General features: G+C 40.7%; 2 protein-coding genes across 2 annotated transcripts in view; one reads left to right on the top strand and one right to left on the bottom strand.

The window, feature by feature from the left end:
* Positions 1-17,721, bottom strand: part of opcml (opioid binding protein/cell adhesion molecule-like) — a 445,347-nt gene that overhangs the window by 333,441 nt on the left and 94,185 nt on the right. The window lies entirely within an intron of this gene.
* LOC113019364 (zinc finger MYM-type protein 1-like) lies at positions 1,960-5,034 on the top strand. The gene is made up of 3 exons (XM_026163026.2): positions 1,960-3,625; positions 4,050-4,164; positions 4,372-5,034. Exons 1-3 carry the CDS (start codon positions 2,097-2,099, stop codon positions 4,897-4,899), a joined length of 2,172 nt encoding a protein of 723 aa, XP_026018811.1. The 5' UTR covers positions 1,960-2,096; the 3' UTR covers positions 4,900-5,034.

Below are 17,721 nucleotides of genomic sequence, written 5' to 3'. Positions count from 1 at the left end.
ATTAGACTTAATATTTACTTTAGTTGTTTGTTTGTTTTTTTCACTATAATGATTATGGTTAAGAGGTTTCATGTGATGTCATTTTTGTCATGTGTCAGCAATTATATGCACTGCCACCTCATCACTTGTGAAAGATACACAATTTGTGTAGTTACATGTAGCCAAAAGTTTAGGAAATCAACATTTAAAAACATGTTCGTGTCTTTTGGAGCATTTTAGTGGAATTACAAGAAAAACAGTATGTTTTGTTATCTGGTACAACTCATAAGACATTTGCATATCAGTTTTTGGAAGTTGAACATCTAATATTTCATTTGTCTGTTATTTTGTACCAAAGGTTTAACATACAACAGAGAAGCAAAGGCAATGCCCCAAGGCCCAGAAGATGGGAGGGACCCAGTCAAAAGAGCTATCAAAGAGCCCCTCTTCTTTATGACCCTGAATGTTCACGTTATCCTGGGGAAGGGTGGTTTGTTGGATTTTGGTTGCGCATGAGTTCTTTTAAATCTTTTACAGCAGTGTTTTCAGTTTTCATAATCATGAATTTTACTTGCTGCTTTAAGCATAAAACTTGCGTTTTTAGTTTATATTCCCCAGGACAGCCCCACCCTTATTACTAATTATTTTCACCTGTTCATTCCCCTCAAGGACTTGGTTGAAGAGGTCATGTCATTTTAAACAGACATTTATTGGACAGTGCATTTAATAAACTGTGCAGGTTTGAACTGTTTTACTCACTGCTGGATTCTTAGATATTATATTTATAATATATATAATAAATTATATTTTGTTCTTTTTTCTTTTCTTTTTCTTTTGTACATAGTTTTTTTTGTAGCCTTCTTTAAAAGTGCCTCTACTACTCCTACTCCTTGGTTACACACTGTTCTCCACCCAGTTAAAAGGGTTTTCCGCTTCCCATTTAAGCCATCCTTCTACATTCACATCCACATTGTTACAGTAATTATAAGAGTTCCACTATATGTTTAAGTCATGTATCTTATGCACAAGTTCAATAAGAAATCAGTGTTCTATTCTGATACTGATATCATTACACTAGTCCATTCATTTTCAGTGTCTAGACTCCAGGGGGTCCTGTCCTAAATGCCATCAAAGCTGGTATTCCGTTTCATCATGATGGGAGTTTGAGGGTTCTGCACAGTATCCTAGCTGTTCTTAGAGATGGAGTCTTCTGAACAGAGACCTCTGAACTTGTGCCTGGAATCTGCTGGAGGCTATCATCACTGGAACCACTTTGGACTCTACTTTCCACATTTGTACCAGTTGCTCCTTCAGCCCTGGTTACTTCTGTTTTCTGCTTCTTCCTTATGTTGGTGTCCACTAGAATTGCCACATCTATCATAACTATGGTTTTCTGTTCCTTGTCAGAGTTCACTATGTCTGGTTGGTTGGCCAGACATAGTGATGGCCAGTAGCTGCTTGTGTGACAGGAACTGAAAGTCCCACAGGATCTTTCAGTTCCTGAAAGGCTCTTGTTCTCAAACACCTTTGGTTGTGTCTCTAATTGGTAGTTGGGAATTTTAGTCCATATGTTCCTGCACACTATCACACCCACTTGGTTGTGCCTCTCAATGTATGCTATTCCTTCCTTACATCTTACATCATGCTACTATGTGCTTCTGCTTTGCACAAACTGCAACTTTGGTTCTGTCGGCTATGGTAGGTACCAGTGGCGGCTGGCCCATAGGGGGCGCTCGGGCTCCGCCCCCCCAAATGTGGAGGAGTAAAAATATATATTTTTAAAAAATTCATCAATGATAGTTTTACTATGTGTGTGCCCATATACAGCCAGGCGTATTTTAACATTTTCACCAGCTGACTCATTAAAGTTCAACCAACAAACGGTGTTTTTCTTCTTCTGGGGCGCTCGTCAAAGCGCCCTTGATATGCAGCGAAATAGCCTATCATTAAATGGTTGCCAGGGGAAAAGAATAAATATTTGACCTATCAGCGTCGCTGAATTAAATGGTTTGGGGGCGCTTAAAATTGCGCCCCTGCAGAAAACGCGCGAAGATTTGCTGTTCTAGAATTTTACCTCAGTCAGTAGCCTAAGTGAGCTATAAGGTCAGAGAGAGACGATGGCAGCGGTATTGTTAACGGTTGAGGCACAGCCTCCCCCAAATTCGGTTAGATCGCTTCTAACCTACCCTTTTGCCAGAAGGACAATGGCAGAAAAACTGCAAGTTAAAGAGTTGGGACCTGACAAGCCCGAAATTCAACTAACCCAGGCAACGAAGGAGAAGTCAAAAGCATACAACAGGACTTTTTGTCGGAGTTGGTTCCAGCGCAAGTCGTGGCTGACAGGCTGTGGAACAGCTAATGCACTTTTTTGTTTCCCGTGCATACTGTTCAAAAGTGACAAGTGTGATTTGACGTGGACACAATCTGGACAAACCGACTTAAAGCACCTCTCCGAACGAATCAAGAAACATGAAAGCTCACGAGTTCATATGGACAACAGTGTAAAGCTAGCTGTGCTAGGGAAAACTAGCATAGCGGCGCAGCTAGATGATGGACATCGGATTGCTTTAAGAAGGCACAACGAAGAGGTAGATAAAAACCGTCATATTTTATCTAAAATCATCGATTGTATTAAGTTTTGTGGTGCTTTTGAGCTAGCAATGCGGGGACATGATGAAAGTGATTCCTCAGACAATCCAGGGATTTTTAGAGGTTTAGTCGACTTGATGGCATCAATTGATCACGACTTGAGGCAACACCTTGAAAATGCTACTGTATTTAAAGGCACCTCGAAAACAGTCCAGAACGAGATCCTGGATTGCATGTTGGCAGTTCTGAGAGAAAGGATCGTGGAAGAAGTAAAGGCAGCGAAGTTTTTAGCCATTCAAGCTGATGAAACCACTGACATTTCTACACACTGTCAGTTAGTCATGGTGCTAAGATACATTGACCAACGAAACCGTATTCAAGAGCGTTTTTTTGAATTCATCAAGCTACCCAATGCTTGTGCAGATGCAATAGCCAGTGCCTTATCGGAGAGGCTGCGCTTCATCCTCCCCCAGGGACAAGAGAGAAAGTTGATCGCCCAGGCCTACGATGGGGCCGCTGTAATGAGGGGTACCACTGGAGGAGTGCAGCGTAAGATACAGGACATTTATGCTAACGCTCACTACGTACATTGTTATGCCCATCAGTTAAACCTGGTAATGCAACAAGCAACCTCCCACATCCCTCAAATCAGTCACTTTTTTTCCGACATAGCAGGATTCGCTTCTTTTTTTACTAAATCGAGCAAGAGGACTGCAGTGCTTGACGAGGTGGTGGCGCACCGACTTCCAAGTGCATCGGCAACCCGTTGGAACTTCAACAGTCGTGCTGTGAATACAGTGTATGAACATAAAGACGATCTGGTGAGGTGTTTTCAGACCATCCGTAACAGTGAAGGATTTGATGCCCCTACAAAGAGAGATGCCGGTGGTTTCGTGAGAATGCTGGAAGACGAAGCTTTCTGTTTTTTCCTGGCCTTGTTTCACAAGATAATGCCACATGTAGACATGCTGTATAACCACCTACAGAAGAGAAACATCGATTCTGTCACCATCGCAGGGATCACCCAGACATTCATCAGCCGCATGCAGGCTATCAGGTAGGCATAAAAGCATAAATATGTAACCTAGAATAAATGTTAATTATCTATGCATAGATTCTATCAAATTCTCTGCATATATTCTGTGTTCTGTGACTTAAATGTTTAATGGAATTCAGATAATTTTGATTTATATCAGCCTTTGAAGTAATTTTATGAAAAATATTTGATTAAGTATATTTGATGAAGTATATTCCCAGTAATGATTTGATGTAGCCTATACCATAGGCTATTTCCTGAAATTATGGCCAGGGCCTTTATTTACTTGCACTGGTTTTCCCCCAGCCATTAAACCAGGTCCGGTTATTAATTAAATCCGGTAATTCCCGGTAATTAGAACACAACCTTTGTTTGGTTTGTGTTTGGTTAATATATCCCTATTCAGTTTTCAGAAGCCATTAATGAAACTTATGTATTGGATCAGGGAGGCACTTCCTAATCTGGTTGTGGATGAGGAGTACAGGGGACCTGTTCAAGACCCACCCACAAAGAGACGGAGAACATTGGGGGAAGACAGGCAACACCATTTGGCACTGGAGGTAAGCACTAGCTGCTTGGTCTGATTTAAATCGGATCATCAGATAAAATCTAATGACGATGCTGTCAGATGTCATTTGATATAGTGGTCATGACTGTTTTGTTTTGTTATGGACAGATTTTTTTTTTCAGAATAATGATTAACATGAGACATGTGCCAAAGTCTTACCACTGAATCTAACTCTTACCAATTATATATCATTGGATAGGTGTGCGACACCATTATGAGCCATGCCAAGGAGAGGTTTTCTTTCACCAAGCACCTTGTCAGCGCCACTCTGTTGCAAGGAGACTTGTTCCAACAACACAGCAAAAATTTTCCAGATGCAGCACTACAAACCACAGTGGAAGCCTATCCCTCATTGGACAAAGCCAGACTTAAAACAGAACTGTCCCTGATCTACGACAACGAGGAGTTTCAGAGTTGTAGTGGTGCGCTGGCGCTCTATCAGGTTCTGATGGAAAACAACCTTCAAGACACATTCACCGAAACTGTAAGTCTTCTTAACATCCTCATCACCACACCAATGACAACATCAGAATCGGAGAGGTGTTTCTCTACTTTAAAGAGGATAAAAACTTTCCTGAGAAACAATATGGCTCAGGATCGGCTCAACGCTCTGGCTATGCTGTCCATAGAGAAAAAACTCACACAAGAACTTCCTGATTTCAACACCAGGGTCATCGAGAAATTTGCCACTCAGAAAGACAGACGAGCAAAGTTCTTGTACAAATAAGAACCCTTAACCATATTTACTCTCTTTCTCCATCCCTCTCTCTTTCTCTCTTTAGCCCACCCCCCCAATCAGTTTACAGTTGTTGTTTTCAATAGTTATTTTTCATTCATTCATTCAAAAAAAAAAAAAATCTGTTCATGTTCATTTTTACAAATCTATACAAATGGCCAGAATATGGTTGTTCATTTTTACAAATCTATACAAATGGCCAGAATATGGTTGTTCATTTTAAATTTAAATTAAAATTGTGTTGTTTGATGTACTCATTAAATGGGTCATTTTAGTCGATATCATAAAAATTGCCCCCCCTGAGATTTTTTTCAGGAGCCGCCACTGGTAGGTACTTGTATGGATCTGGTGCTTGGGGCCTGTTAGGGTGTAAAGGATTCTTCGAGCAGGAAAATCACCACGCGAAAAGGGAGGCAGCTTTCTGCTCACACTATAAATTAGAGATGGACCGATCCGATATTACGTATCGGTATCGGTCCGATACTGACCTAAATTACTGGATCGGATATCGGAGAAAAATAAAAAATGTAATCCGATCCATTAAATATCACGAAAGCACCTCACAAAACTTGCAACACGCCGTAACTCACCTCAGAACGTTAGCAGTCGGAGCAGTATGCGTCACGTGATAGAGCGGCTGTGGCATGCAGGACCTGTCGGTGGTCTGGATAGCATTTGGAGCTTCGCTAGCAACCTGGCATTTCATCTCCGACAAAGTTATCCCCGAGAGAAGTAAAGCACGTGTGTAAGTCCATCTCTGAATGTTTGTAAAGCATTCCCACGTTAAGCTTAACGAGCGACTGCCTCTCGCTCTCCGGCTGCTACTTCAATCGTGAAACTGCTTAAATGATCAGCTGATCGGCTTTTCTGTCGCGAGTCTGTCTCTCTTGTTTGTTTTTGGTCCACTTTGCACCAGAAAGAGGAAACCAGCGGCTGAACAACAGCAGCACGTTTAAGCTTGATAAGCTGTTGTTAGAATTTATTTAATCTTACTTTCTACTCCAGGATCTTTTTCTACGTAGCTGACGGCTGGTAACTGTGCAGGGGCGGATCTAGCAAAGTTTAGCCAGGGGGGCCGATAGGGCATTAACTGGGAAAAGGGGGCACAAAGACATACTTTTCTTTCTTATTCTCATTTAAAATGTCGAGCTTTTAATAAATAATTATCTGACACCCAAAGTTTTAATTTGATGTAAAATGAATAGAAGTCAATTACTGTATATAGTGACTATTAAGTCTAATATATATACCCTAGTAAGCTATAGTACTTTTTCCTTTGGGAAGGTACCATCTGTGCAGTCTGCAATTTTGTTGAAGAAAGATGTTGAATCTATTTAATATTTCTTGAAAAATAATTGATTTCTGTGCATTTTTTTTCACACTGCATCAAATTAAGGTTGATTACGTTGATTAAGCATCATGAGGTGGAGCGTGAGGGGTGGTTCCCTATTTTTTATTTATTTATTTTTGTTGTTGCTGGGAGTTGGAACCCTATTAGTTAGGTTGCTTAATATTTACGCTCAGTACTCTTTAAAATACCAGAATAGGGAGGATGGTGTAGGTCTAAGTTTATTAGATTGATCAGTATTGCTGAACTATGAAATATTTTTTTTGTATACAGGTATAACAGAATAGCTTTAGTGTAGTTGTTGTTTTAAACTTGAGTATGAACTTGCAGACTTGCAAAATGCAGCAAGATATTTTAAAAAACAGTTTTGTTGATTAAAAAACACTATATCGGATTCATATCGGTATCGGGAGATATCCAAATTTATGATATCGGTATCGGTATCGGCATCGGACATAAAAAAGTGGTATCGTGCCATCTCTACTATAAATATAGTGGTGATGAAGTCAAACAGTGGAAGTCACATTCACCCAACTCTCACATCTTCTGTCATGGAAAAAAGGTCTGGGTATGAGGAGTTGAATTTATCACTGTGGTTGAGGTAACTGAAACAGTCAAAATAGTTCCTCCAGTTTGTAAGCTGGAACAATACTCCAGAATCAATGACAATCAAGACAGCGGGTTGGAAACCACACACAGATCATATGCAAATGCTATTGCAGCAGAAAGCAGGAAATCTCCAGAGCAAGAACAACTTTCCCTACAACAACAACCTTTTTTGAAACAACTTTGTAACAACTGCTTAAACATGGACAAAAACTGAAAGGAACTAATGTCCATGTTAATGAACACCTAATTAAGAAAAATGCAGACATTGCAAGACAGGCACAACTATTGAGAAGGCAGAAAAATATTAAGTCCGCATCTGATGTCCACAAAGTGATGTCCACAAACATCACGTTGTGGATCTTTTCATAAAACTGAATGGAACCCCTGAGCAGGCCAAAGTTCTAGTCATTCAGGAGAAGAAACTGGAGCAGTGTTAGTGAGTCCTGTGTCTGTAAGACCAGTAAACAAGTAAATGTTACAGTTAGCTATTATTACTGGTGATACTGCAGAGGGGATGTCTTGTGCATGATGTTGTAAGCCACCGCCTCTGTTGAAAGATAGTTGTTCACAGTGGACATAGATGGCTTCTTTCACTTCTCTTTCAAACCAGACCTCTACATTGGAGAGACCAAATAGCCACTTCAAAAATGCATTGCACTACATAGAAGAGCCACCTCCACAGGACAAGACTCAGCAGTCCATCTGCATCTAAAGGACAAAGGTCACTCCTTCGAGGACACCAATCTTCACATTTTGGACAGAGAAGACAGATGGTTTATCATACGTGACCAACTGTCTGCCATCTGTAATCCAGTTTTGAGATCCCTTCCCATACGCCTTAATGCCCACTCACATCCTGGGCCTTTTAACCTCAGAAAATCACATGATAGGGTGGGGAAAGATCTTACAATGGGTTCAGCCAAAACTGTGGCTGATTGTGACCTACACCTGTTTTCACACCCTGGCTAATTTATCATTCAGAACACATGCATTCCAAGACAAAATATTATCCCATTACATAATGTCATAGACAAACATAATTTTATTAATTACAGACCAGTTTCCTGACTTTCAAACTTTTTCAAGATAGTTGACAACTTTATTGAAAAAAAAATCATATTTTTAATAGAGAGGCTGTTTGGCTTTAGATCAACCAGATCAACATTTATGGAAATGATGGACTTAGTTGAAAATATACCTGAATATATAGGTAAAAAAAAAAATGCAGTGGGGATATTATTTGACCTGAAAAGTGCTGTTGACATAACTGAACCATAAAACATTGTTACATGAAAATAGAACGATATGGTGTGAGAAGGGTAGAAAACAAGTGGTTAAATAGCCATCTACAATTGACAGCCATTGGGAAAATTGGTCAGTCAAAATCTGTGTGTTTGAATATTACCTGTGTTGACCCACAAGGTTCGGTATTGGGTACCAAACTGTTTACTGTGTATAGCCGTGACATCCGTAGAGTGACAACATACTGAGGTTTGTCCTCTTTGCAAATGATACAATCATGTTAAGGGGAAGACTTGAAGCAGCTTTTGGAGGTTTTCAGAAAATAAATAGATAAACATAAATGTTGGTTTGATAGAAATAAATCTATGCATTTATCTAAGCAAGCCAAATTTATGTTGGTTGGTAATCACGAAATTTATACAATTGTGGAAAATTGATAAGGTATTCATTGAAAGAGTATTTGAAAAGAAATTTCTGGGTGTAGTTTTCTGAACAACAAGCTCTGTTGGAAACTCCATATAATACACTTGCGTAATAAGATGGCAAAAATCATAGGGATTTGGGGGGAAACAGGCACATCCTGAACAATAAAACATTGCACACTCTTTATGTGCAGTAAAGAGTGTATATTATATTATAGCCATATTTAGATTATTGTGTAGAAGTCTGGGGTGACACTTAAAAGAATCCTCTAGAAAAATATATGCACAATGCAAAAAAGATCAATAAGGATCATACATAGTCTTTGGTATTGTGAACACAAAACTTTTTTTTAAAATCACAAGTTATGAAATTCATGGATTTGGTGCAATTGAAAACTATGTAGGTGATGTTCAAAGAAAGAAATAGAAAAATGCAACTTAAAGTAGCCATGTGTTCACAGCACTCATAAAAGCATGTGCATATCAGTTTGTCTTCATCTAAGCCATTCCACAAAGTAATATATTACACAATTTAAGGAATAAATATAAGTAGAGTTGGCAAAAGTATGGTATTCTGTACTTGAGTAGAAACACAAATACTACTATTAAAAATACTTGTTGAAGTTGAAGTACTGATTCAATTTCTTTACTCAAGTAAAGGTAAAAAAAAAAAGTACAGGTTCTGAAATGTACTCATCTTTTTGTCCAGAGCTAACTGAACCCTGCATAATGAAAAAATAACATCAGTTGACAGGAATACAAATTTTAACTCTACTTTTTAAGCCTTGAATTCAGCTATGCTGTCTGTTAGACAGTTGTTTTTCTTTATTGTCGTTTTTGTATTTGTTTGTAGTGAACACTACTGGAATGTATAGATTATGCTACGTAGCCAAAATGATTAATAATTTAACTATTGTATCTTTGTGAAAGATGATGATGATTCACATTGTTGCATAGAATTGCAGAAAAAATTATTTGTTTACTGGTAAACTGAATTGAACTTGATGTGCTAATGGACATTTTTCTGGCCTACAGGTCAGTTTTGTTTTGTTTTTCCACACTGAATTGACCTTCTTCATATTGAAGTGGCGAGCCGGTAGGACCATTATTTTCCCCTTTTTTCACCCATTTTGCCGTCTTTGGATTACGGACATGTTTTCCCCATTACATGAAGCTGGACCCTAAGGAGGAATTCCTTAAAATTGAACTTTAAAAGAAACTTAAAAAAAAAAAAAGGATCAAAAGGACTCTTGCACAGAGAATCACAACATAAATTTATTAATTAATTGTGGTACATTTATTTATGTTGTGTTTTGTATTTTGTATTTATTATTTTGTTCCACATGTTCTCCCCGTGTTTGCGTGGGTTCCCTCCGGGTACTCCGGCTTCCTCCCACCGTCCAAAGACATGCAGCTTGTCGGGATAGGTCAATTGGAAAATCCAAATTGCCATTAGGTGTGAATGTGCGAGTGAATGTGAGTGCGAATGGTTGTCTGTCCCTGTGTGTTGGCCCTGCGACAGACTGGCGACCTGTCCAGGGTGTACCCCGCCTCTCGCCCTATGACAGCTGGGATAGGCTCCAGCGCCCCCCGCGACCCTGAAAAGGATAAGCGGAAGCGAATGGATGGATGGATATTTTGTTCCATTCCCCCCCCCATTTATTCAATATATTTTTGTTTTTTCCTGAAAAAGAATTTGCAGTCTCTGGTCTCGTCATTCACAACATCTAGGCTCCATGAAGAACTATTTATTTATTTTATTTATTTATTTAGGACAGTGCATGTTAATGAACATAAATTACATGAATGTAAACATACCAGATTATAGCCAAGGGCTAATTTCCATCTGTTGTCCATAAACATAAAAAAATAGACATAATAATTCATAAAAAATTCATAATTCATTCATAATAAAAACTCCATCACCAAACTCACACGTACACACCATTCTGTTCCCAAATAAAACATTAAAACTATACAACTTATACATGATCACACTTGATTTGTCCATAACCAGTTTTTTAACTGTGCCTTAAACAAATTGAATGTAGAGCATTCTCTAATGGATTGAGGAAGACTGTTCCACAGATGGCCACCCTTGACAGAAAGGACGTTCTGCCCAAATGCTGTCCGTCTGGGGTATAAACAAGTCTCCTCGGATTGTAGCTCGAGTGGTCCTGTCTGAGCTTTCTTTATGCCTAATGAACTGCTTTAGTGGTGGTGGAGCAAGGGAGTGTAAGACTTTATATATTAAACACACTCTTTTAAGTTTCACTAAGTTATTGAAGTTCAGTAATTTATGTTTTTTTTAACACATGACAGTGGTGGTGGGAAGTCGGTTTTTTGTCAAGTAGTTTTAAACTTCTTTTATAAATGTTTTCAATAGTTTTAAGTGTTGTTGGACAAGCAAGTGACCAGGACGTCAAACAATAGTCCATATGAGATTATTAAATTTAAGTACCTGGGACACTATTTCTTCTGCACGTCAGTCAGTAAACTCATCCATTGCAATAAAACTAGCCCTTATAACTTTTCGTTACAACCGTTATAGCTAACTCATGATCTGGGGACCCATGGTTCACTTAGTGTTTTTCTAAACTTAACATCTTACCAATACTGTAACATAACCTCTAAAATATATTACTTTATTGGTTACCCACTCCAAAATATAGAAAATGATTAGAAAAAACAAAAACAAAAAAACTCGTTTGGCAGTTGATGGGCTCTCAGTACCACTGTCTTCTTAAGACTCAGTATGTAAATTCTTTGTGTGACTTAATATTCATAAGAACTCCACAAACCAAAATAAACTTTGTTTACTGTCACTGTGTTTGACAGTTTTACCTTAAAATTTGGAAGTGCAAGCAAACCCACACCTGCTTCATTTATGTGTAAATCCTCATTTATGTTACAGAAAGTTGTATTCCTATTCAGCATAAAGGACAGAAAGGTGGACGATAATTTTTATACATTTTTGGAAACAACTTTCAGCAAGTGCAACAAGCTTGTTTGTCAGCTTTTGTGCAGCAAACCCATCTGGTACTTCAAGCTGATTAACACATTGACTAAGAAGTATTTGTAGCTACTCTTGGACACAAGCCTAAATGGCAGACACCACATGGAAAATCTCCTCCTTTTTTTATGTAAACCAGCAAAAAAAAACATATTTTAAGATTTGGGAAGAGTAACTGAAGAATATTTTTTTAATAGGATGAAAAGCAAGTATTTTATATTCTGAACTATTTCTAGGTCACTCATCACCTGCCATAAATCATCAAGTCAAGCAGATTAGTGCCACTGGCCACCTTAACTCCTTTAAACGAAAGGTCAGATTTCTTTGAATTGCTCTAGTGAAGCAGTGTTTGATGTTGCTCAGATGGATTTAAACTACCTTTTTTTTTTTAAGGAAATCAACATTCTGCCTTTGTTCAAAATGTGGCTGTTCCTCAAGTTAGACATTAGAACTACTTGGAAGTCAGTGTTTGAAATTGTGTACAAATTTTTAAGATTGGTGGTATTTTGTGCATGTTTTGTAGAGATGAGTGATACCACCTGGCAGTTATATCTCTAAAAAAATGCATGAAAACATTTCTGATATTTAGGGGAAAAAAACATTTTTGTTGATGCTTGCAGCCCTGCTTTTCCACCATAGTACTGCATCAGTAATTTTCATTCGCTGTACTCTTCTGTTTATGTGGATAACAAATAGTGACTGCTCAGAGACACTTGGTGGACACTTGGTTATTAGTTTACTTTTGGTTGCTTATCACCAGCTGCTATTATCCCCTCTTTCGCGGCATGTTTGTACTTGGTGGCGTGTTTTTACCTCAAGTCGTAAAACACGTTTGTTGTTTACACCATTGGTTGAACCAATTTTCTTGGATATTTTGGAAAGTACTGTGTTTTGTTGAAGGTTGTTCAAGTAGCTCCCAATTTTACTACTAAAGAATAATTAGAGTCTTTCACCTGGCTCTTGCTCTCAGACATGCCTGGGCTTGTCTGCTTGTTCTGCACTCCAGAATGGTATTGCTATGTTATCATGAAATGACATTTTTATATTATGTAACATATTATAGCTGTATTGTTGTGGAAGATATTATGTGGCACAGCCCTATTGGGGTCTAAACAACTGCACTAAATTGAATACATTCTGACAATTCGACAGAGATGTGCGCCACCAAGCTTTAGCTTTGTTTGTATGGAGAATGATTTTATAGTGCAGCTTGCTAATGAGACAAACATATAGAAGGTTGTATTCCTATTCAACAGAAAGGACAGAAAGGTGCACCCATATATTTTGTAATTTTTTGGAAACATCTTTCAACTTTTTAGTTTTTAGGCACTTAATCCATCTGACACAAGCTGATTTACATATTGTCTAAGACAGGGGTAGGCAACCTTTCTGATGACGAGTGCCATTTAAAATTTCCTCAGAAGTCAGTGTGCCATGTGATTGCATTAGCAATAAATTTAATAATGCTCTATATGAACAGTTACACAATATATAGAACCACTTTATAGAATTATATTTGTTTGCAGATGTTGGCAGCTATCAGCGAATAGTTATAAGCTATTTTGAAACAACAAAAGACACTTTTTATCCATAACAGCAAATGAACTGTACAACAGAAAATACAAATGCTATTTATGGTCTCCTCACAACAATAAGAAAAATAAACTTGGCCAATATGCCATGTTTGATAATACAGAGACACACATGTTAACTCATTCACTGCCAGCCATTGGCAGTGAATGAGTTAAACCCATTGACTCATTCACTGCCATTGACGGCTATAGACGTCAATGGCAGTGAATGAGTTAATGTGATCTCTGGTCTCCCACTCAGAGACACAGGTCTCCGAGTGTCCAGCATTCAGATGGCTACCTGAGGACTCATGTGAGAGAAAATCTGCTCACACAGATATGTAGAGCCAAATACTGGCAATAAGGCCTCTGCAATGTTCTGAAGACGGTTAAACTTGTCAGGTAGTGATGTCCAGTGTATTTGTTTTGGGTTTTTTTGCCTGTCCCTTTTGGTTCTTTTGCTATCAGAATTATTGTCTAAAGATGAAGAAAGATGCCCAACGGATTTACTTTACCAAATTGACCATCCCAGCCTTGCCGTAATGGTCTATTTGATTCACCTTGTATTGTTTATTTGATTTATTTGATTTATTTTCACTTGCTAGATACGGGACAGACTTGAACGAGGAAAAGAAAAGGGAGAAAGGAAAAGGGGAAAAAAACAGCGGAGAAGTGGGACGGGGATAAAGGGCAAAAAAACAAAAACCAACTAAATAAGCAGACAAAAAAAATACATATATCAATCACCTGGATCACCTGTTGAGAAAGAAAAAAGAAAACAAGCAGAAGAAAACGAGAGCAATACAATAAACAACATCACGATGATATATGGGAATATAACAGTAAATACTAAATATTAAACATTATTGTGCAGCACATAATATTGACAGCGCACAGTGTTCTTTGAGGTAGGAACCAAAAAGGGTGTAGTTTGTGTGTGCGAGCACCCGTGTGTACACCTGTGAGCATGGACGCGCTTGATTTTAAAAGGTTCCTTCATGTAATGATCTGCTAGAGGGTGTGGAGAGAGTCTGAGGGCGCCTGCCACTGGCAGGGGAAGTGGTGGGGGGAGATAGGCCTCCATACCTTAGAGGGCCTGAGATGTCCCCAGAGAGGTGGCGTCTGATACCCAACCTGACATATAGACACAGATATACAGGCACACACATATACAAACATCCATTCCCACCCTCATGCTCTCATATGCAATTACTCAACACTCAACCAACATGGAGACAGACATAGAGAGACACTGTACACACAATCACACTCCCCAAGCGTACTCTAAGAACCGGGTCTAGGTACCCTTGCCCCTGGAGGGGGAAACTGCACCCAGACCCAGGTGGTGTTACCCTTTTCCCTGCGGTGGGGAGAAGCAGACCGCCCCGACTCCGCAGCAGCAGGGAGGCCCCACACTCCAGACCCCAGTTGGACGGCCAACTCCTCCTCCTGGCCTCCCGCTCTAGCAGGTCGCAGAGAGCGGGGGTGTGAGAAGACTCCAAACCTCCCTCCACCCGCTCATTGTAGTGTTGATGCATGTGTGTTCTAAGGTGCATTTAAAACCCAGGAGGGCATGGAGCTACCTGCCAGAGAGCAGCAGGTAAGCGCATAGTCCCTCCTGCTAGCCCTCAATGTCTACGTGTATTTAAAATTGAGAGGTGGCGAACGACGCCAGGGGTGAAGTGTACACCCCGATGCTCTTTTGGAGTCCGTGTAGCGTGCCCACCCCCAAGATCCTATATGTATGTGTAATGAGAGTGTGAGTAATGTGAATGTCCAAGTTGTGAGATAAAATTGAGGCACAAGAAGCCAGAAGGGGACAGAGGGGGGGATGCCTCCCCTGCACCCTGGTGACACACCTTTACCCCAAGGCCCTGCATGTCTGGGTGATTATGGTGGAGCGGGAAGAGGGAGGCAGCTGGAGATGGGGAGGGAAGGAAGGGAGGGGCAAGTAACCCCTCCCTGGGGCCAGCTCCCCCGCTGACCCCAGTAGGCACCCCCATAGTCCGCAACCTGCCAGGGAAAGGGGGCCCAGGCCCATCCAGACCGGGGCCCACAGCCCAACAGCAGCGCCGCCCGGCCCCACAGAGCCTGGGACAGCCCACCCGACCTCACCACAGAGAAAACTGCACCCACCCCGTCATCCACTCATCTTGCAAACTACACAAGACAATAGACGCCCAGGCTGAGATCTTCCTCCACCTCTCCTATATCTCCCCCTCCTGCAGAGAGTTCCTGAAGAGAGGAGACCTCCTGCAAGATGTAACAGCCTCCCCCACCAGTTGAAGAGACTACTAACTAACCTTATAAATTAAATAAAGTTCACTATCAGTAACATCATTGCACCCAACCAGCTGTATAGAAACTCCGTCATGCTAGCTAGTACGCAGTACGAGTTATTGTAACTGACTGTTAAAAAGTCAGCACAACGAAAATAAACTACACCTAAACTTGGTTTATATCTGACCCAGATAGACTACAGGTAATAACTTCTTACCTGAAGTTCAGTTCACCTGACACTCGGAGCAGCGGCTGCCTCGGGGCTCTCCTCCTGCCTCCCCTTTCTCTCATCCACCTGCTGGCCTCCACCACTTGCTAATGTTACTGAATCTGTGGAAGCACCGCCATAGCCACCACCAAACAACTGAGTTATTTTTACACATCGACCAGCATCTGGCCAATCCATCACCTTTCATTGTTTATACCATTAAAAAAAAAAATCATCGAGCCACTGAGCAAATGCCCGGTAGGCCATCGGGCCATCAGTTAACCCTTCGCATGCCAACTGTGGCACGCGTGCCTAGGGTTGCCGACCCCTGGTCTAAGAAGTATTTGTAGCGGGGGGCCAGGAGGAGGAGTTGGCCGTCCGACTGGGCTCTGGAGTGTGGGGCCTCCCTGCTGCTGCAGAGTCGGGGCGGTCTGCTTCTCCCCACCGCAGGGAAAAGGGTAACACCACCTGGGTCTGGGTGCAGTTTCCCCCTCCAGGGGCAAAGATACCTAGACCCGGTTCTTAGAGTACGCTTGGGGAGTGTGATTGTGTGTACAGTGTCTCTCTATGTCTGTCTCCATGTTGGTTGAGTGTTGAGTAATTGCATATGAGAGCATGAGGGTGGGAATGGATGTTTGTATCTGTGTGTGCCTGTATGTCTGTGTCTATATGTCAGGTTGGGTATCAGATGCCACCTCTCTGGGGACATCTCAGGCCCTCTAAGGTATGGAGGCCTATCTCCCCTCACCACTTCCCCTGCCAGTGGCAGGCGCCCTCAGACTCTCCCCACACCCTCTAGCAGATCATTACATGAAGGAACCTTTTAAAATCAAGCGCGTCCATGCTCACAGGTGTACACACGGGTGCTCGCACACACAAACTACACCCTTTTTGGTTCCTACCTCAAAGCACACTGTGCGCTGTTGATCTTACGTGCTGCACAATAATGTTTAATATTTAGTATTTACTGTTATATTCCCGTAGACGCCCTCTACAGGAAAGGGCAGAGCAGGCTGTACCTGCTGCGGAGACTCAGGTCGTTTGGAGTGGAGGGCCCACTCCTGAAGAAATTCTATGACTCTGTTGTGGCTTCTGCTATCTTTTATGGTGTGGTCTGCTGGGGCGGCAGCATCTCTGCTGGGGACAGGAAGAGACTGAACAGGGTGATCCGAAGGGCCAGCTCTGTTCTAGGATGCCCTCTGGACCCAGTGGAGGTGGTGAGTGACAGGAGAACGGCGGCTAAGCTGTCATCCCTGATGGACAACATCTCCCACCCCATGCAGCAGACTGTGACAGCACTGAGCAGCTCCTTCAGTGGGAGACTGCGGCACCCACGGTGTGGGACGGAGAGATTTCGCAGGTCTTTCCTCCCCACTGCTGTCAGACTCCATAATAAAGACTTTAACTGATCAAGCACACACATCCATACATATGCAATAATACTAAGTGCAATAATCCTTTCTGTCATCGTTGTATTTTTACTCAGTTGTATATAGTATTTGTATTTGTATTCTATTTTTATCTTATTGTATATTTATTTTATTTTATTCTACTGTATATAGTATTTTATTTTATTCTATTCTGTACAGTTGTGTACTGTATTTATTCTTATTGTATTCTAATTTTTGCCTCATAACTTTTGCACTGTCCACTTCCTGCTGTGACAAAACAAATTTCCCACGTGTGGGACTAATAAAGGTTATCTTATCTTATCTTACCTTATATATCATTGTGATGTTGTTTATTGTATTGCTCTCGTTTTCTTCTGCTTTTCTTTTTTCTTTCTCAACAGGTGATCCAGGTGATTGATATATGTATTTTTTTTTGTCTGCTTATTTAGTTGGTTTTTGTTTTTTTGCCCTTTGTCCCCGTCCCTCTTCTCCGCTGTTTTTTTCCCCCTTTTCCTTTCTCCCTTTTCTTTTCATCATTCAAGTCTGTCCCGTACGGAGCCCCGCAGGGGACATGGGAGAAAAAAAAATTAAGATGGACTTTTGCGAGATCTCGCAGGCAAGAAAAAAAAAAGACGTATTTGTAGCTACTCCTGGACACAGGCTTAAATGGCAGACACCACATGGAAAATCTCTTGTTTTGGGTGTAAACCAGCAGAAAAATGACATATT

This window comes from Astatotilapia calliptera, chromosome 10 (genome assembly GCF_964374335.1).
Source record: "Astatotilapia calliptera chromosome 10, fAstCal68.1, whole genome shotgun sequence".
Taxonomy (NCBI): domain Eukaryota; kingdom Metazoa; phylum Chordata; class Actinopteri; order Cichliformes; family Cichlidae; genus Astatotilapia; species Astatotilapia calliptera.
This window is presented reverse-complemented; position numbering and strand designations above follow the sequence as displayed.